Source organism: Barbus barbus (assembly GCF_936440315.1).
Source record: "Barbus barbus genome assembly, chromosome: 5".
NCBI lineage: Eukaryota > Metazoa > Chordata > Actinopteri > Cypriniformes > Cyprinidae > Barbus > Barbus barbus.
In genome coordinates this window covers 26,120,716-26,136,735 of record NC_136733.1, presented here as the reverse complement: position 1 = coordinate 26,136,735, position 16,020 = coordinate 26,120,716, and the positions used below count along the sequence as shown (strand labels likewise).

Genomic DNA, 16,020 nt, shown 5'->3' with positions numbered 1-16,020 from the left:
ATCATCAAAAGATTCAGAGAAGCTGGAGAACTCTCTGTGCATAAGGGAGCAGGCCAAAGACCTTTGTTGGATGCCCGTGGTCTTCGGGCCCTCAGACGACACTGCATAACTCACTAGCATGATTCTGACATTGACATTACTAAATGGGCCCAGGAATACTTCCAGAAGCCACTGTCGGTAAACACAATCCGCTGTGCAATCTGCAGATGCCAACTAAAGCTCTATCATGCAAAAAGGAAGCCATATATGAACATGGTCCAGAAACGCCGTCGTGTCCTGTGGGCCAAGGCTCATTTAAAATGGACTGTTTCAAAGTGGAAAATTGTTCTATGGTCAGACCAAGTCCAAATTTTACATTCTTGTTGGAAATCACGGACATTGTGTCCTCCAGGCTAAAGAGGAGGGAAACCTTCCAGCATATTTTTAGCGTTCAGTTCAAAAGCCAGCATCTCTGATGGTATGGGGGTGCATACGTGCATACAGTATGGGCAGCTTGCATGTTTTGGAAGGCATTATGAATGCTGAAAGGTATATAAAGGTTTTAGAGCAACATATGCTCCCCTCCAGATGACATCTATTTCAGGGAAGGCCCTGTGTATTTCAGCAGGACAATGCAAAACCACATACTGCAGCTATTACAACAGCATGACTTCATAGTAGAAGAGTCCGGATGCTGAATTGGCCTGCCTGCAGTCCAAATCTTTCACCAATAGAGAACAATTGCCGCATCATTAAACGAAAAATATGTCAAAGACCACCACGAACTCTTCAGCAGCTGGAAACCTATATCAGGCAAGAATGGTACCCAATTCCAACACCAAAACTGCAGAAACTCATAACCTCGATGCCCAGACGTCTTCAAACTGTTTTGAAAAGAAGAGGAGATGCTACACCATGGTAAACATGCCCCTATCCCAACTATTCTGAGACCTGTAGCAGTCATCAAATTTGAAATGAGCTCCTTTTGTGCATAAATTTTTTTAATTTCTCTGTTTAAACATTTGTTATGTTCTCTATGTTCTATTGTGAATAAAATATTGAAATTCTTTTAGTTTTCATTTTATTCATATTTAAAAAAACGTCCCAACATTTCCAGAATTCAGGTTGTATTCATTTTTACCCATACGTCCAGAAGGTCACAAGGACAACCATAGCTTGAGGATTAAATATGTGTGTGATTTCACATGGTGTGTTAAATTTAATATTGAACCTATTGCTATTTAGTCCCTGTCTCAGCACAAATTTCTTGATAAATAATACAAATAATGCTGCTGGTTTTTCTGGGTGTGTGCTGATCTTTTGTTGTCAAATTTGATGCTGGCAGTTGTCCCCTACAGAACACAACTTTGATGGTAAAGGTTAGGGGATCCTCCCAAGCCTTTCATCTACCTGTCATGTATCTCATTATGAGGGGCTTAGACAGTGGCACAAGACACAGAATGATTATCCATATTTTCATACCTCAGATAAAAAGAGAGAGAGTGTGCGTTTTACCAGAGATCTGTTGGCCCCAGTGATTTAGACCTAATCAATAATTTAGAGGCACAGTAATACCGGATGGCACCAGCACCCCGTGAGTGTGCAGTATGCTCTTTCCTGGACTATCTGGTGATGTCATTCTTTGCTGCCCTTCATTGATGGAAAAATGAAATAAGATGTTTCGTAATTCGCTCTGGGTTACAAATGCACAATGGACACTGGACACTCCCACCACAGAGAAAAATGTTTGAGCACAATCACAGTATTTACAGTAAAAGAGCTTTGAGCAGACTTCATACACATCCCTACATCTCCATACAGAAACTTTGTTAAACAGTATGCAACTCAATAAGACTGTTATTTTGTTTGCATCTAATCTAGATGTTGAATTCACAGGATATTTGATTATCTTTATGTACTTACATCCATGAGAGATTTGTGTTATTTAATTTAGACAGGATGTTTACAGCAGGAAATACATATTCAAGGTAATTCACTTGCTATAAGCTAAACATAAAAAACACAGAATTACAAATAAACTTATAAATCAATAAATGTATAAAGTTTTTTCTAGCAATGAATGAATGACAAAAACATCAATAATATAAAAATAGTACTTGAAATGGTACTGAACTGCATTTTACAAGCTTATGGCGCTCTTGCATAAGACATACATACATTACACCTGTTCCTCCGTTTTATCTTTTGACTAAACGCCACTGAGAGGCATTTAGTTTCTGAATGGTTTTAAATGACATGAAAAACCTACCGGTTTCGTGTAGAGGAACTCTTCTTCGATGGCTGAAAGACTGTTTGAGGCAGCAGCCCCAGTCAGCGGCACCGTTCACAATCCCCCCCCCCCCCCCACACACACACACACACACACACACATATACTGGCACCATGTGTCATTTCTCCACAATAACTACACTCGGTCCCTTTAGCAGTATTCAAGACAGCAGGATATTTTATTGATCTCTTCCCCTCCCTCTCTCTTTGTCTCTCTCTCCCTCTCTCTCTCATTTTTATGTCATCACTTAATTATTCATTTATTTGTTGATGTTTCCTCCTGCTGAGATGTTGCTTTAAATGTCACGTTTTAACATTTTTAATTTTGTAGCTTATTAATTACAAGATCTTAAAAAAAAAAAAAAAAACTATACTATACTTTACATACTGCCCTTACAGAAAAAACACATGAACTTCACATGTGCAAAAACTCATGTGATCACATGTGACCACATGCACATGTGATTTTGCAAATGTGAAATTTAACATGTAAAAACATGTGATTTTGCACATGTGAAATATGTGGATCACATGTGAAACATGTGTTTTGCACATGGGAAATGTGTGCTTTTGGAACATTTGCACATGTGAGTACATGTGAAACACATGTAAATCACATGTGAAACACATGTAAATCACATGTGAAACACATGTAAATCACATGTGAAACACATGTAATCACATGTGAAACATGTTAAATTTGATCACATGTGAAACATGTTAAATTTCAATTAGAGCCCCATGAGAAACCTATAAGCACATGTGAAACCCATGAGATCACATGTGAAACCTATAAGCACATGTGAAACCCATGAGATCACATGTGAAACCTATAAGCACATGTGAAACCCATGAGATCACATGTGAAACCTATAAGCACATGTGAAACCCATGAGATCACATGTGAAACCTATAAGCACATGTGAAACCCATGAGATCACATGTTAAACCTGAAATTCCCATGTGAAACATATAATTACATGTGAAACGTAAAATTCCCATTAGAGACCCATGGAATAACATTTGAAACCCATCAACAATCTATGTTAAACCTACACCACATGTAAACCTGCAACTTCATGTGAAACCCATGTAAAAATCATTCAGCAAAATACCACAGAAAACGGTAGGCCTACCATGTTCTTTTGTAGGGCCTATAGCCATGTTTCCCAACATTAAAACAAATAATTCAAATTGAGCTTTTATTTCATTTCAAAAATATGCAGTACAAATTGAATGTTTAAAACAAAGCAAAACCAAATTAAAATTATACATTAAAAAAAAAGCCTCTAAAACGATTATGTATAAGGGCATGTGTGTGTATTGTGTGTTTGTGAACGTGTGTTGTCTCAGTCCTCTGTGCCTCCTTCAGCAGGCATCCTGTTTTGGGATAGAAAAACAATCAAAGATTAGGGCATTGCAAACACAAGTCTATCCTGATAAACTAAGCAAAGTAAATAGGGTCAATCAGAGCAAATAATGCAAAAGTGCTGCTTCAGGGTGTAACATCTCGGTGCTCTTTGGTTGTTTGGGATAATTAAGATATAAGAACTTAGGAACTCCAAGGCACCCGAAGTAAGTAGAAAAAAGTTAAAAAGCCTTTATTTCATTCATGGCTTAAACATTAAAATTGTTGACAGATCCACCTACGTGTTGGGTAATTTTGGGGTAATAGGGTCAATTTTGATTTCATGATATACGTTTTATTTTAAGGTTGAAAAAAAGGTGTTTGAAGCTGCTTTTGATTTTCAGAGATGACTGATTTGCTGTGTTCGGATTTAAAGACTGTTAGCTATTAAGCCTATATATTTTTAGTGATATTATTATTATTCATTTGTAATTGTATTGTTAATAGTGTCATTAAATGTTTTGTGAATATGCTATGGAAACAAAAAATGCTGGTGAACAGCAATGTCGTTTTCATCTTGGCTTAAAACAACTGTATAAGAGTGATGCGTCTCTTTTATAAAAAGCACTTTTGACAATTTGTGAATAAATCACAAAATAGACTGAGGAATAGACTGATGTTGGATCATCTGAAGATTACCTTTCTGCTCGTCTCCTCAGATCTTCTGTGCCATGCAGACCTTGATCTCAGTGCCTCCGATGCCTGGGTGTGTCTTTTTGACATGGTCTGTAAGAAATGAGATTGATAATATTCAAATTTGAAAACAAGTTTGGAGTTAGTTGCCAAAGAGAGCCTAAATAATACAATAATCCATACTGTGTAAAACAGATGTCAGTGTTTCATCCAAGAGTGCAAAAGTATTATTTTCATTAGAGTATGACCTCTCTTTGCTTTGGAGATGTGAAAAATATTTTTTTTGTGTGCTAAAGGAGTCATGTGTACTAAAGGAGTCATGAAATGGATAATCAAAATATTCTTGATATATACACATTTAAGAGGTGAGATTAGAAAATGATATTTTTAGTGCAAAACACTTTGCAAACTTTATGAACTCCAGGAACAAAATATAAAATACCAAAACTGCATTTAAAGTGTCAACGATTTTGATTTCTGACCATTAAGGAGAGAATGTACAGTGAAATGACAACGCGACATGATGTGACATAACTGCCAGATTCAAACTGTGCTTTCGCATTATGGTTGGTGCTGAGCCAAAGACGGACGTGCTCAGCACTTTTCATATATCACAACTATTGATGTGCTGCTCCTTTAAGAAAGCAGGTAGAAGAATTACTACACCGTGTTGTTTGTCTCTTCAGACTGGCCGTAGTTCTCAATGCATGCAACAACCCTGAAGCACAGCTGAGCACTTTTCATCATCTTTTACACGTTTTGTCTTCATAACTCTGAAGAACTTATGTCTGTAAGTGATGGTTAAAGTTGCATTTTCATGACAACCTTAATTAAAGACCGTTTGAATTACATATTTGTGTGAAACCTGTTAAAAACAAACTATAAACAATTTATCTTATTTATGCTAGATCATCCATGTGTCAAAGATTCAGCTCTCTAATCAATCAACTTTTGAGCCAGTCCAAAGAAGTATTGAATAAGTATCAAGAAGTATTGAAATAGTACACTTACAAGTATACTACTAGTACACTGATATTTGTATACTTACTACATAAAGTATGCTTAAAAATATACTTGAACTTTACTTAAGTATACTTAATAAAATTCATTTAAAGTATACTTCTTTTTGTAAGGGTAGTTTTTTAGAACCAAAAACAAAAAAGTGCATATTAGATGAAACCATGGTTTTTAGATGTAGTAATGTATTGCTTGTTGAACATAGCTTGACCGATGGAATCTGTACTATAACCACTCACCACGTACTCCTGAATGAGATCTTTAGGGTCCTCATTAAGATAGATACAGAGTCCTTTGATGGCAAGTTCACGAGCTGCATCAATGTCATCCTTAAAAAAATAAGCCAGAGCAGAAAAAGAAAGGTTAGTTACAGACATTACTCAAAACACAATTAAACAAAAGAGCACAATAGGTCTCATTCACTAAAAGTTCATAATTTATATTATGAGTATGGCAAACATGCATGTTATATTCTAGAAAACAGATAATAGCTTGATATTATGATGTGAAACGTAATGCAATTAACATCAAGTACAAAAAATAGAGTATGAATACATGCAAATAATTTCTAGTGTGCTAACCTGAAGCTAAACAATGCATTTTTTAAAATCAGTTTAATCTACTGAACATTTAATGTCATGTCTGATGCAAAATGGGTTAAGGTGGGGTAAATAATGAAGAAAATACAGCTAGACTGACTGCTTTACACCTTATCATATCATGTTGTGTGATTCAATGAAATACTCTTGACCCATAAATTTAGCAGTCTGACAGGCAAACCCAATGGAAAATCATTCACTAAAAATAAAAAATGCATTAAAAACTTTAAGAGAGACCTCACATGGGTCATTTGAATCACCAAATGTTAACATCAGTGCTATCAGCATAGTAAAAACCTTTGGTAAAAACTTGTCCATATGCTGTGCAGACACAGTGGGAGAATGGCAGGTAACCAGCTGGAACCTAACTTTCCCCTTGAATTACTCACCCTCAAGTCGTTTGACAACCCTAGGACATCCGTTCATCTTTGTAACGAGCTTTCTGACTCGCGCCCATAGACAGCAATGTAACTGACATTCAAAGCGCAGAATGTCAGTTACGTTGCTGTCTATGGGCGCGAGTCAGAAAACCTACATACACTGACGGAGCATGGAGCGCTTTTGTCCATTGCTGTGATAAGACAACGGCGACGAACCCCTCCCCCACCTAAATACAAACCTAAAGTCAGTGGAGGGTAGCTCTGAGGTAACACAGATTGTCGAATCTGGTCCTAAAAACACATATCAGTGAACTTGGAAGCAGCGGGTTTTCTGACTACAAAGCACAACAACGTTGACATATTTAAGACATTTTTTTTTAACCAATTTCAATGCTTTACGTTCCATGTAAAGTGCAAAAACGTTTAACGTCAATCTCCATCTCGATATAGTTAAGACTTGTAACGTTATAATTATTCTTTGTCATAAGGTATTATTAAACCTTGCTCTTATGAAGCATTAATAAATTCAGTTAGGTTTCCCCTTGTTACACGTACGCATTCTTTCCTATCAACCCTCAGCACAAAATTCCGTTAAATATTTATAATCACTGATTCTGAAAATCTAAGTTAACTCTAAACGCTGTGAAATGAACACTTTTTAGCCAATGTTGACGGGCATTAGCCTATTCATCGCCTGATGAAAACTTAGTATCCATTTGTGAGTGATTTAATTGCAGTTTGGAAAATTACGAGTAATATTTAACCTTATAGGCCTAACGTTAAGTTACCTCAAAAAAAATTCTGCGATTACACTCGACGAAATATGCCGTCGATATGATTTAAAAGCGTGTGGAGCTATCTTAAAACACTATTGTTGCATTTAATCTGACAATGAATGCATTTTTAGTATTATCATACGATTTTTTAAAATGAAATTCTTACCTTTTAACGAGCTTTGGAAACATGTCAGTCAGTCCCCTCAAGTGTGCTTTCCCAGACCAACGGTTCTGCTTTTCAAAGCGCATGAGCGGATGCTCTCGTGCACGTTGCTCCCGCGTAAATGATAAGAGAACTTCACAAAACTGAATTAGATTAATTGTACACAATGGAATTAAATTGAGAAGAAAATGTAAAGTAATCGTGTGACATGAGCTCATTTTAATTAAGTAAATCAAACAGCAGAAAAAAATAATTTTACGTGATCACCATTTGTTGGAAATCTGAATCAATTTGAACATTTTCTTGCAAAGTGATTATATCATGTTTTGATGACTGTTGAATTTCATTTAGACTTTACACAATAAAATTATGTTTGCATCTCAAACATAAATTTATTAAGTAGACTGTAAGTGTATTGTTTAAGTGAATTCAGTAAAACTGCTTTTCCTTTTTTTCAGTGCGGGTCTAAACACGGGTTTAAAACAATCATGTGCAAACGTAAAAATATATGCATATTTTTAGGAACACATCTACAAAAATATGCCTGTATTTCAAGTTGATCAAATAATTTAGAAATAGACGAAATTGCGTGGCATATAGTGTTGTAGCCGCGTCTTTTCGATATGTAAAATGTTATAAGGCTACTCAGTTTCGTGGTAATGTTAGCCATGTTCTTCATGTAACGGCCTTTTGACAGCTTTGGCTGAAGTTGTCCTTGTGTTAATGGTCATGTAATAACTTCTGTATGACCTGGCAATAAACATTTTTGTAAGTGTGTCTATAATATGATAGTCTAAAATGATTTTATTTCGGTTGCGGGTCGGGTGGTCGGTTCTATTTTAAGCGGGTCGGATGCGGGTGCGGATTTACAAAATCGGACCCATGCAGGACTCTGCTTGTCAGTACTTACCACTTAATTATCACTTTTGTATCCGGCACTAGACTGCATAGCTCAGCTTATGGGGATGAATGAAACATCAACATCGTGTAAGTTGTGTTTGGGTATTTGTTCATTAACATATAACATTTTAATTATGAATGAGTTTCAAAAAGATCAGAGTCAGTAAAATGATCTGAACTTCCCATTACAATGAAGCTGAAAATGTACAGTATTTGTGACGTGTGTAACATGATTCACATGTTAAAACCTATTAAAACATGTTCAAATATATTTCACATGTGCTCCATATTATAACCTATAGTAACATGTTTTCCACATGTGCTCCATTATGTTCACATGTGGTGACATGTTGTTCACATGTGGTGACATGAGGTCACATGTGGTGACATGAGGTCACACGTGATCACATGTGAAAAACATGTGATAACATGTGAAATTCATGTGTTTTTTCTGTAAGGGTGAAGTAAAAAGTGTACAAAATAATCCTGAAACTGTTTAGAACAGACTAGACTCTATTCCATCTTTGACACCGAAATCCTTTGTGGAGAGAGAGAGAGAGAGAGAGAGAGAGAGAGTTCACAGTGCTAGTAATCCCAGAGTCAGTTGAATTGATTTAATTGCAATTACGTGAATCAGAGCCAGTGACTTACATCAGAGTGGCTGAAGCCTCTGGCGACTGAAATGACTAATATATCATTCAAAGCTGTCATTAATATGAACTGTGCGTCACATATTTTTATATATCCCTATATTGTATGCATGTAAACACATATAGGCATTAAATAATACATAGCTTAATACAAATAGATATTTCTGTCACAAAATTGTATCACAAAATTCAATTTTTTTTCTCAAACCATCACGTCCACTTGCAAGAACTTTACTGACCTTACTGAATATAGTTGTCATAGAAATCTGAAGTTTTGATAGTTGACCAGTAGATGGAGACAGAGGCCCATTTCTTATCTCCTGTATTACGTTTGAATGTGGACCATCCTCAGAGCATTACAATACATAATGGCTTTTAAACATTGTTTTCAAACTGTCATTACAGTTATAAAATACATTGCGTGTGCTACAGAAATCTGCATATACACAATATAAAAGTATTACATCACTGACTTTCCTCGTTTTAACATGTTTTAAATCAATCACTTTGCAGCGCCCTCCTCTTCTCAATATGCGCTATCATTCTTCCGCTATATGACTCTCAGATCTTTCCAGTCTGCTGATCCTATGGACCTAAATCCTGTACAAATCTCAGGCTGGATAAATGAACATTTCCAGCTCAACCTAGACAAAAAACTCATTACAGCATCACTGTTCAGCTGAACTCACCAACAATACACCACCCAGTCAGAAACCTTGGAGGACTGTCTGATGAGCTGAACTTTACAGACTGCACATCAAGATTTATGCTCTACAACATATATTTAATTTTGTTTATATTTATTCATTGCATACAACAGGATTCTAGAAAATTAAAAAATATTCAGGTTATATTGATCAAGGGTGAGAGCAAAGACTTTCACATTGTTACTTTTTTTTCATAAAAAAATTAAATTCATAAAAAAAGTATATTAAAACAAACAAACATATATATATATATATATATATTATTAAGTATAGAAGTTTTCTCAATAGGATTAAGCTACACTGTTTTCAACATTGATATTAATAATATTTAAAAATGTTCCTTGAGCACAAAATCATAAAATACAGCTTTGTCATCACTGGAATAAATTGATAAAAAAATATTCTGCATATTCAAATTGACTGTTTTCTAACAGAATTGACACACAAAGACACAAAACACAATAAATCTCAAATAGCTTAATTTCATAGGCATTCTTTAATTCCTCTTTTTTTCTAGTTCACTCCATACACTACTCATGAGGTTATATGATCTGCCCGAACAATCAAAATACATACCAATATACAGAGTGAAGAAAAAGACATGATATTTACACAAGAAAAAAACCCCAAAAAAAACAAAGTATTTGTGGAAAGTTTCTAATAAGAAAAAAAGGGACTGACTGACATTAACTTCACATGTGCTAGTACCTTCAAATATTAGATTTTTTTCCTCATACAAACTTTTATAAACATTATAAAATATTAGATATAGCAATATCTGATTACTATAAAGCATGTACCTAGTACAAAAAACAGAACATAAAGCCTGTAAATATCTTTAAAATATTTGAAAACAAAGCAAACAAAAGCAGGACAACTACAGATATTTTAGAGGCCAATAAATAAAATCAAAGGAAAATAGAAAATATTAATAAAATAACAGTAATAAAACTTAATACATCATACAAATGGACTCAAATCCCAACTACCACATGTATGATAGGCCTTCATGTAATCAACTCCTCCCTGATAAGTACAACACGGTCCCCTAGCCCCTATACGATGTTATCGTCCCCTTCACCACCAGAGGGCCACATGCCACCATTCCCCTCTGCTGAGGCCAAGAGTGTGTACAACAGCACTTGGGAGAATTGTCTGGCACACAGTGAGCTGTCCTTCTGAAAATATCACCTTCATTGTGTAAGAAACAGCATTACAACTGTAACACTGACAAACGAACACTGTCTTTCCATCAACAGTCAACATACGTCTACAGCGAAGCCTTGACAACAAGAAAAAAAAAACAAAAAGGATGGGAGAGCTTAATGCTGCAGAATTATCACAAAAGAGTTTACACAAGAAAGGAATTGACATCTTTATTCACAGAAGCATCCAGTGCATTCTGCAACCCTTAGCGGGTTTATCACGCACACATCAATGGTCACTCACAGAGGTTAAAGCAATGCATTACTCACATCTCATATGCATAAAAAAACTGACAAAACACAATATCAAAAAATAGTAACATCATAAATCTATACTTAAATTAATGCTTCAGGTACAATAAAAATACACAGTACTGGAACCCAGTACACATAATGCTGGTTTATAATCTTTTTTTTTTTTTTTTTTTCCAACCTGTTTCAATTGAGTTTGCCAACCAGCGGCAAACTCTTACAGTCAATAGAGAAGAACGACAGCATAGATTGGAATCGGTTTGTAGACAAGGGACACTTCATTTTTCCTTCTGCTCAAATCATGCTTTAAAGAGGGGAAAAAAGGAGTACAAAAGTCTCCACAAAGAGATGAAAAAGCCTAAAATATCCAGTATGAAAGACAGAAAGAGAAGGGCCTTGTAAAAAGATGCTGCTCTTTTCAACATAAAAATGCACCGTTCAGCAAAAAATGGATTGTCATCTCCCTTAAAAAAACAGGGATACTTCTCACTTTTGGAGGGGGCAAAAGGACCCCACACAGCTTGCTCTTCAGAAGGTTCACTTGATTTTGAGCTCCTCACAGGATTTATGTCCTGTTCAGCAACGAGGACCTACAGAAATGAAGAAGAGTGATTAAGAACAGTCGAATACAATTATTCAAAATGATCTATTTTAAAAAATGGAGAAGCAAAAAAACAGTATGATGGTTTGTCACATTTTAAGGTTAAAATTTTTTTTAGACACGTTGTATAGTGTCTGCCCTGTGTATAGATCCAAGTCCAGTGCCCTACACCTGATAAATCAAGCATGAACTGGTTTCAGACTAGCAATAAAAGGCAACTTTGCCCTATGGATATTATTCTTCAGCTGGATTCTCTCTGCCTTGTTTCCTGGAGGGCTACTATCCTCATGCTGAGACACTGAGTCGAGTGGGGTGGAGCACGAACTGCTGATACAGACAGAATCTGGTGCAGATCCTGTCGCAGTGGGGAAAAAATGAGACCAAAAAAAACCCAGCCCACCGTTTGCCTCCGCAATCTCGCTTTTCCTCCTCCTCTCTCTCTATCCATCCCTCCTGAGCTGTAAAGCTATCAGGAAACGTGACTAAGCAAGAGCCAAGAGGGCTCATCCTTTCCAAGCATATATGTGTCACCGCATGATCTTTGGCAAGCATTAATGGAAGATGTTTTTGTCGGTTGTTTATTTATATTTTAACTAATTGATCGAAACAAATGTGAGAATGCACTCCTTTTAAAAAAGTCAGTCAGAATACTGTAAAACATGAAGGCTACACAATAGAATTCTCAAAATACTATTTCAGTCATTTAAATTGCATGTAGTGTTCTAGTGAGTAATTTAAATAATGTGCTTAATTCAAGATTTGTACAGTTATTGACTAATGAATTTGCATTAACGATTGGTATTAATGAATTAAAATTCTGATTGACTTTGTGAAGTGTTTCACTGAAAATAACATTTAAAAGAAGGATTCGCTTATAGATCATATTAATACGGATTGTGAGCATATATTTTTAATGATTATTTTTCAAGGCCTGGACAACATTTAAATTCCCTGGTATTTCTGACAGTGGGAACCCTTGTTAATTCAATTTGTTCATTAGCTATTCATTTGGCAAGCAGACAATTTCTTTTAGCAAGTCACTACTCTTCAGACAGGTCAGGAATAATCTCAGCATCTGAATGCAGTAGATGACTTGAATCGTATCATACACACCTGAGAGATTTCCATCTGTCTTTCTCCATGTTGTTCTCTGGTCCTTCACTCTCATATGATGCCAGATACAAAGCTGTTGAGAGATCATTGAGATGAGATGAGTGTGTCAGCAACAAAAACAAAGCCACCTGTTTTCTTTCTTGAGGAATGTTCTGAACCTGTGTCACTTGGTTATTTAGCGTGACGGCATTTCACACCTGAGGCAATCATGACTAGTGCAATTGTCTTTGTGTCTGGTATCTTGTTTGCTCACTGCGCAACCATCATTAGAACAGGTTTATGACGCGAGTGGCTGAAAATGTGTGCGCAGAAGAGCTCTAGCTCAGACAGGAAGTCCAAATTGACAGTAAAAAAGCAAGACAGAATGCAAAAATGATGTATAATTAGCAAAACCACTGTCTGGCCTCAATGTTTGTATTTCAGAAGTTGGAATGAAGGGGCTTATGATTGATGTTCACCACTGTAAAAAATGTACCAAAACTTGATTGCAATTAATCATAAACTAGCATTTCAAAAACATCTCTACCATCTTCACTGAAGACCGGTGCGGTCAGGAGATACTGCAGAATCTTGCGGTCTCTGTCAAAAGGACACTCCACCTTCTTCCATGTCATGAACTCCATCACTTGTTTGGCCAGCTCCCAGAATTTCTGCAGCAGAGTCAAGATTAATTCTGTTAGAAATCATTGCCTAAGTTTAATTTCTCGCTGAATTGATGCCCTTGAAACTTCATTTCAACAGATGCATACGTCACTGAACTAAATCTGGATGCTTCCGTTGCTATGTGACAGTTTTCTCAACCATCCTTTGTTATTCAGTAGCTGTGACGGCAGCTGTTTCCATGCATCATGTTAGCTTGCATGTATCGCCAAGCCAAAGCGCAGAACTTACCTCAAAATTGACATGTCCGTTTGGGAGCCTGTTGGCACATCCTTCATTGAGGAAGTAGATGTCTTTAATCAAGAGGCTTAAGAAAGGGATAACAATCTGAAAGGCAAAAAGGGAACACAAGATTACACAACAGCTATAACTGACCAAAAACTAAGAAAAAAAAAAAAACTGCATTAGGCAACAATTTTTACTACAGCTTCAAGAAGCCTACAGGGCACAGCACAACTGGGTCCACCACTTTGGAGGGCAATATGACACAAGGAAGCAGTGATGTGTATGTGACGCCAAAATCTAAATTCTGTTGTAGCAAATTCAGCTACAACATGATAAACAATGGTGTCTTTAAATATGTGTCACTCCGGTATTAAAAAAATAATAATAATAAAAACAATCCACCTCCCATTTAAACTATAATGTAGAAATGCACATCCAAAATTTAAGTCACACTGATCAAAAATTAAGTAAAAATGGCCTCGTTTTTTTGCATGTATTTATTTTTATATAAGTCTTTTTAAGCCTAAGCATCACTCCAAAGCTGAAAAATAAATAAATAAATAGACAAATAAATAAGTAAAAACAAAACTGCTGGCATAATTAGAGAACAGTACCATGCGAATAGTTAACCTCAAGTTCAAATCAAGCTTAAAATAAGCACAATACCCATCGGTGAACAAAACAAAGGGTCAAAAATACAAGCAATCAAACCAGCTGATGAGTTAAAGACATTAAGAGAGCAGTAATGCATTCCTGATTTAATTAGTTTACAGTGGAAATTCCTGTCCTGGAACATGCACTTATGTTGTCCCTTATATCTTTAAAGTAACGACACTTGCCAAAGCCTAAACACATCTGATTTCAGAGAAAAACAAGCGACGTGGGCCATTGTGATGCAAAAAAACACGTCCCCCCCACGGAAGAGCCAAGCATTCCAGTACTGCTCTGGAACATTCTGTCTCACCACCCAAACCCACACAGCAAAGATCTCCTCCCTAACCAGTAAAAGACGAAAAACAATCCTTACGAAGCCTGACAAAAACAAACAACATATCCCATATATATTAGAACACTCAAAATAGTTGGGCATTTGAACAAAGAGATTAACAGTGTTGAGCTTTCTTTTGGCAGACTCAGATGCCGGATGGATTTTATTGAGTTTGCTCACACAAAACACTGAAGAGCATCAGGACATTTTGTTAACTGGCTGAATGCCATGTTTTTATAACTAGAATGGAGCATATTTAGCAGAGGAAACAGAATGTCCCATTTGATGCCTTGCACTCAGCAAATCATCCTCAAATGGCCCACCGTCCTCTACCCTTGTTATTACATAACTCTCGGCTAAAGAGACCAGACGCTACCTCAATTTAGTGTCAATACAAAGCTTCAGGAATGGGATCTGCACTTTTGAGCCAATCACTTGCATCTTTTATGTAATGAATCTGATTTTATCATAGCCCTAGCTGCGTTTGTTGCTAATATCAATACAACATATCACACACTTCAAACGACATTTTTGTAAGTACATGCCACCTGAACCCAAACAGTGTGATTTCTGTGAGAAAAGTCTGTGCATTACCTTCTCTCTGCTACTATGAGCAGTGATAGATCTCTGAGTGGCTCCACGCAGAGCTGTTCTGTAGTTGTAGAAATTGCTAGAGGGATCCATCTGGTGCTGCGAATGGAGACAAAAACAGGTTTAGGCACCAACCTCAGGCCAGAAAAATGTAGATGTAGTCTCTACAAACAAAAGTTTTTTAATGAGCTCTAAGCCCATTCAACATGGTTAAGTCTCCAAAGGCAAAAGGAGTCACTCTAGTTACTATTCATTATGGAACATTCTTTAATGGGAAGCAAGAAAGATGATCCATGTTATGCACATTCAATCTTCAGTCAACTTTTTGCCAGCAGGTGAGACAATCACAAAGGTTTAGTTCCCTTAAAACAGTTTAAAGCAGCAGGTTTCATATGGTTCAAACATTTGGGGTCAGTAAGATTTTTTAAATGTTTTTAAAAGTCTCCTATGCACCAAGGCTGCATTTATTTGATCAAAAACAACACTATAGCCCTTTTGAACAGTAAGGCTACATATACTCTTATCAAGACCATTTTAGGTGAAAGAGTAATAACCTTTATTAGGGACTAGTGCTGAATATATGCAGCTTTTGCATTAACGATTTCGATTCTACAGGGAAACCATGACTAGAGTGAGAGAAAAGAAAAAGTGTTGTGTTGTGATACAAAGGCTGAACCTCCCTGAAGACTAGACATGCAGTCCCTATTTACACATCAAAATGTTGAAAGCCACAAGGCGAGACTGAACAATGTGTAGGTGTGTGTTTTCCGTACACAAGTCATATATCAAGTTCAAGGCCTCTGCCTGTCTAAAGATAAAGGAAGACCTAAACAAAACTCTCTTTAGACAGTAAACACAGTGTGCAGATTCAAAATTAAAGCCTT

At 36.4% G+C, this 16,020-nt stretch overlaps 1 protein-coding gene across 3 annotated transcripts in view; it reads right to left on the bottom strand.

Moving 5' to 3' along the window:
• Positions 1-9,967: 9,967 nt before the first annotated feature.
• LOC306869988 (ras-GEF domain-containing family member 1B-A) overlaps positions 9,968-16,020 on the bottom strand; it is a 69,531-nt gene continuing 63,478 nt past the window's right edge. For all 3 annotated transcript variants that reach the window (XM_079416988.1, XM_079416989.1, XM_079416990.1), the window contains 5 exons: positions 15,140-15,235; positions 13,564-13,659; positions 13,199-13,322; positions 12,673-12,745; positions 9,968-11,548 (listed from right to left, as the gene is read on the bottom strand). In XM_079416988.1, the coding sequence (XP_079273114.1) occupies positions 11,524-11,548; positions 12,673-12,745; positions 13,199-13,322; positions 13,564-13,659; positions 15,140-15,235 (414 nt within the window). In that variant the 3' untranslated portion in view covers positions 9,968-11,523. The remainder of the gene's footprint in view (positions 11,549-12,672; positions 12,746-13,198; positions 13,323-13,563; positions 13,660-15,139; positions 15,236-16,020) is intronic.